The 5,112-nt window shown below is 34.7% G+C and overlaps 1 protein-coding gene across 1 annotated transcript; it reads left to right on the top strand.

The window, feature by feature from the left end:
- The first annotated feature begins 264 nt into the window (after positions 1-264).
- LOC109207112 (probable xyloglucan endotransglucosylase/hydrolase protein 27) lies at positions 265-5,112 on the top strand. Its single transcript, XM_019369996.1, has 4 exons — positions 265-576; positions 925-1,025; positions 2,195-2,403; positions 4,353-5,112. Exons 1-4 carry the CDS (start codon positions 396-398, stop codon positions 4,852-4,854), a joined length of 993 nt encoding a protein of 330 aa, XP_019225541.1. The 5' UTR covers positions 265-395; the 3' UTR covers positions 4,855-5,112.

A 5,112-nucleotide genomic window follows, 5' to 3' on the forward strand; every position in this document is an offset into this window, starting at 1 on the left:
TAGACAGAGGAAATAATAGAAAGAAACAAAAGCTAAACAATATCTCCACTTGTGATCTTAGCCTTATTTAAGCCAAAAAAGGATGCAAATTACCTTTTTTCTTTCCTATCATTTCTCTCCAATCAATATGTATAGTATATCTGCTTATATTTTCTCTTCTTTTTTCACTAGCCACTTGATTTAATAAAAAGAAAAACAATAAATTCTTCTTCTTTATATGTTTTTGTCGTTTCTCTTTCAAAATTCCAACTGAAAGTTTTGTCCACTTGGTATGAACAGCTCATAAAAACCTTCCCTTTTGTCTTTGGTTCTTCTCTCTCTCTCTCTCTCTCGTTTGCCTATATAAAGCTACTACTTATTTTTCTGTTCAACCAAAAGGGACCAAAAAAAAAAAAATGGTGAATTTTCGTCTGGAAATTTTCATACTATGTTCTTTTCTTGTATTAATTTCAGGGTTTTCAAAAAAGCTCCAAACTTTACCATTTGATGAAGGGTACTCACAACTCTTTGGCCATGATAATCTTATGGTTCTTGAAGATGGAAAGTCAGTTCATATTTCTCTAGATGAAAGAACAGGTTCATTTCTTCTTCTTTTTTGGCTTTATTATTTTTGTTTCAATTTGTGTGACGCAATTAAACTCGTTACAAATGAACATATTTTATTTAAGTTATTGTATTTGTGGTATCAGACATGTTATAACCGCTTGTCATTAAAGGGTATAATGAGAAATTCAGGTTAGATTACTTTTAAATATAAAAATGTGGCATTGTTTTACGGAAGAGCATATAAGAAAATTCTGTAATATTTTATAAACTAGAACGAAAGGAGTACTAGATTAGTAGTAGCTTTTATATGGCAGTTTGTTTTTTTTCAAGGAAATTTACTTATTTGGTTTTTGTGGAATTAAATGGATGAAATTACAGGAGCAGGATTTGTGTCTCAAGACCTCTACCTTCATGGCTACTTCAGTGCTTCTATTAAGTTACCAGCAGATTACACTGCTGGAGTGGTTGTTGCATTTTATGTAAGTAAAAACCAATACTATCTGATTTGATTCTTTATTTATTTAACACAAATAATTAAGAGGAAGATTCTTGATGGATTTTGCATTTGGATTTTATGTTTTCAATTTTATATATGTTGTCCTAGGAATTTTGAGCTTGGAAAAGTTTGGCACGTTCCAATTCTTGATAAAGGATGAGAATTATGCTAGGTTGACGGTCAAGTGAAAATAGTCAGAATTATACACTAATATTAATTTTAAAAAATTATATAGCGGATATTATTTAGTTTAGGATTTCATAGGTGAAAAGTGTGGGTGCAATGAGGTTTAGGTAATTTCTTTCATTTCCGCAAGTTTTGTTAGATAAAGTTATTCGATATATGTTGGTGGAAGGATAATAATATATCCGTTAAAGTATTTGAGATGCCTCTAAGTTGGTCCGAACATCGCAATTGTTAAAAAATATACTACTATATAATATGACAAGCACGCTCATATGGGTTCTTGATCATTCTGTTTTTCTGATTATATTTTACCTGAAATTGGGTAAACACACCATCATATTACCAAAAAGGAAAAAGAGGAAGACAGGTATAGTGAATGGTCTCCAAGATTAATCCCCTCTATTTCCTTCTTTTTATTCTTTTTTCTTTTTTGGTAATTGTTTGTGGGGCTGGGAATTGCCCACCTTCCCCTCTCTTCTTTCTTTTGTACTTCCACCGTTCCAGTTTATGTTAACCTATTTGGTTTTTGGTCCGTTCCAAAAAGAATGGCCCCTTTCTAAATTTGGAAATAATTTAGCTTAAACTTTCAATTCTATCCTTAACGAGAAGCTTTTATAACCACACAAATAATTTAGACCCCTTTTTTGACTTGTTTAGGATCACAAATTTCAAAAGTCTTCATTTTTTCTTAAATTCCGTGTCCACTCAAACAGGTTCCCATACCTTTTTAACCTTTCAGACTGATTTTTACCACCTTTCAGAAACTGTAAATTTCAAAATATGATAATATGATGAATCAAAATTCTCATTTTGGTTTTTAAAAGAAATCAATTGGATTATATTAAAAAAAAATTGGATTATATTGTTATTTCTTTGATAAGTAATTGGATTGTAGTGTTACATAAAGTACTATCCTGCAACTTTCATTTTTTAATTTTTTTTTTTTTACTATTTAAATGATGACAGATGTCTAATGGTGACATGTTTGAGAAGAACCATGATGAAATTGACTTTGAGTTCTTGGGAAATATAAGAGCAAAAAACTGGAGGATTCAAACTAATATATATGGGAATGGTAGCACAAATGTTGGCAGAGAAGAAAGATATGGACTCTGGTTTGATCCATCTGAAGATTTTCATCAATATAGCATCCTCTGGACTGAGAGCCAGATCATGTAAGTACCTAATTCCATTAGAAACAGCTCTCCCCTTTTAATTTATTTTCTCAAAAAAAAAATGTATAATGGCGTGTCGGGATCATCAGTTTGCACTTATCTTGACTAATACACGAAGTAATTGTTACCTCCCGCTAGAACAAGTGTCTCGGATAGAATAAGCCAATGATGCTTGCATCAAGTTAAGCTGCCTACGTCACACCTCTTGGGGTGCGACCCTTCCCCATACCCTGCGTGAAAGCGGGATGTTTCTCGCACCGAACTGTCTTTTGTTTTTTGTGATCTTTTTGTCTCTATTGAGATTAAAACCGTAATAGCCTTTCTAGTTTCGTTGACAACTAGGTCACACCCGGGATGTTTTTCGTGATTTTGATTTAAATACTTCCTATTAGATGTGCCATGTTCCTAATTCAGTTTTATCCCTTTTCTTTTTCTGTGCTAAAGCCAGTGGATTTTCCTTATAGTTTTGTTTAATTTAACTCTAACCTTATAGTTGATCTTATTACAGTGACTAATACCCTCCTCTTATATAACCCTTCCAGTCAAACCTAAAAACACACACCAGCTTAATCTATATAACACTTTTGATTGATTCTGTTTTTGTTTTTTTTCAGCTTAAGGACCAATTAGAGGAAAAATCAGAACTTGAACTACTAGTATTAACAACCACATACCCACACCGTGGGGTCTGGAAAAGAACTTGAACTAGTGTGTAACTTGAAAAGTTATCCTTATCCATATCACTAATTATGTACAAGACTAGGGGTGACAAAATGGTTAAAAAGATAACCAATGGGTAACCAATGGGTCTAACTTTTACGTTTATAAAGCCTCAAATTGGGAGTTCCTCAAGTTAGGAGACTAAGAATTCTCCCAAAAGTGATCATATGCAAGAAATCATAGATAATATGGGTAACCATGATAATATGGGTAACCATATTATCCGCCGGTTAACCCGTTTTTTATCCGTATTAAATATAGGTCAAATCGGATAATTTATCCATTTTTTCATTACCCGTTTTTATTCGAACCATATCCGACCCAACCCGCCCGTTTGTTACTCCTATACAAGACTAATAGCCCGTTTGGCCAAGCTGCAAAAATCAGCTTATTTTGAGAAGTGCTTTTTTTCTAAAGTGCTTTTCTCAAAAGTACTTTTGGTGAGAAGCAGTTTGTGTTTGGCTAATTAGTTTGAAAAGCACTTCTGAGCAGCAATTAGTGTTTGGCCAAGCTTTAAAAAACTGCTTCTAAGTGTATTTTTCTCAAAAGTGCTTCTCAAAAAAGTGCTTTTGGAGAGAAGCTACTTTTTTTTGCTTCTCCAAAACTGCTTCTGCTTTTCCTCAAAAGCATTCTTTTTCCTTCCAAAAGCTTGGTCAAACACCTCAATTTTTGGCTAAAAGTGCTTTTGATTTGACCAAAAAGAAGCTTGGCCAAATAGGCTATAAGAGGGCCTAGAAGGGCAGTCGGCAGTCTTGCTTTTTGGCACTGCAGTTTTTCCCTTCCGTTAAGCAAGACTTTTTAAATTATCTTTTACTTCTGCCTTTGGTCCACTGTTTCAGAATGCAGGGAATCTCTCTTTTCTTCCTTTTTTTTGGGGTACAGGGTAGGCAGTGGCGGAGCTAGGGGCTGAAGGGTGTTAATACCCCTCGGCGGAATCCCCTAGGCTTCCCCGCATGTTTAATTTTTATTTTTATTTTTTGAACCCCTTTAATGAAATTCCTAGCTCCGTCACTAGTAGGTACGTAACTCAGTATAAAATTTGAGCAACATTTCCTGAATTTGGTCAGTATAAAATTTGAGCAACATTTCCTGAATTTGGTCTTGGCTTGGTTCCTCTTGCTTTTCACTCTTATGGTATGAAACTAGCAGTTTTTGTACACTGACATGTTAGTAGTGGAGGCACTGATTACATTTTGTTTGATTTGTGTGTTTTATGCATTTTGTTGCAGCTTTTATGTAGATAATATCCCCATAAGAGAAATCAAGAGGACAAAAGCAATGGATGGGGACTTCCCTTCTAAGCCAATGTCTTTGTATGCTACAATTTGGGATGGTTCTAGTTGGGCTACCAATGGGGGCAAATACAAAGTCAATTACAAATATGCCCCTTACGTCGCCAAGTTTTCCGACTTTATCCTTCATGGATGTGCAGTTGATCCAATTGAATTGTCACCAAAATGTGACACTGCACCTAAGTCTGCATTAATTCCAACTGGTATCTCCCCTGATCAAAGAAGAAAAATGGAGAGCTTCCGAAAGAAGTACTTGCAATATTCGTACTGTTATGACCGGACTCGATACAATGTACCTCTATCTGAATGTGTAATTGATCGTAAGGAAGCTGATCGTCTCCGAGGCTTTGACCCCGTGACCTTTGGTGGCGTCCAGCGCCATCACAACAAACGACACCACCAGAGGCAATCGAGGAGGGAAGACGCGTCTTCTGAATAGAAAGAAGAGTATTATAGTTTCTCTACATTGACATGATATTTGTCTCCAGTTTGATTGAAATTATGGTAATTTTTCCCTGTGAATAGAGAATACACAATAGAGAAGAGAGCTAGTTGGGATTACTACTATAAAAATGTGTCATGATCATGGTAGGGTATGTATATATTTCATACCTTTAGGGTCCCAGCATGTTCTTATTTGATGTTTAGTATTTGGCCATTTATTATAAATTCAATTTGGTGATGATTTTTTTCTGTA

The sequence above is a fragment of the Nicotiana attenuata genome, unplaced genomic scaffold (assembly GCF_001879085.1).
Source record: "Nicotiana attenuata strain UT unplaced genomic scaffold, NIATTr2, whole genome shotgun sequence".
Classification (NCBI taxonomy): domain Eukaryota; kingdom Viridiplantae; phylum Streptophyta; class Magnoliopsida; order Solanales; family Solanaceae; genus Nicotiana; species Nicotiana attenuata.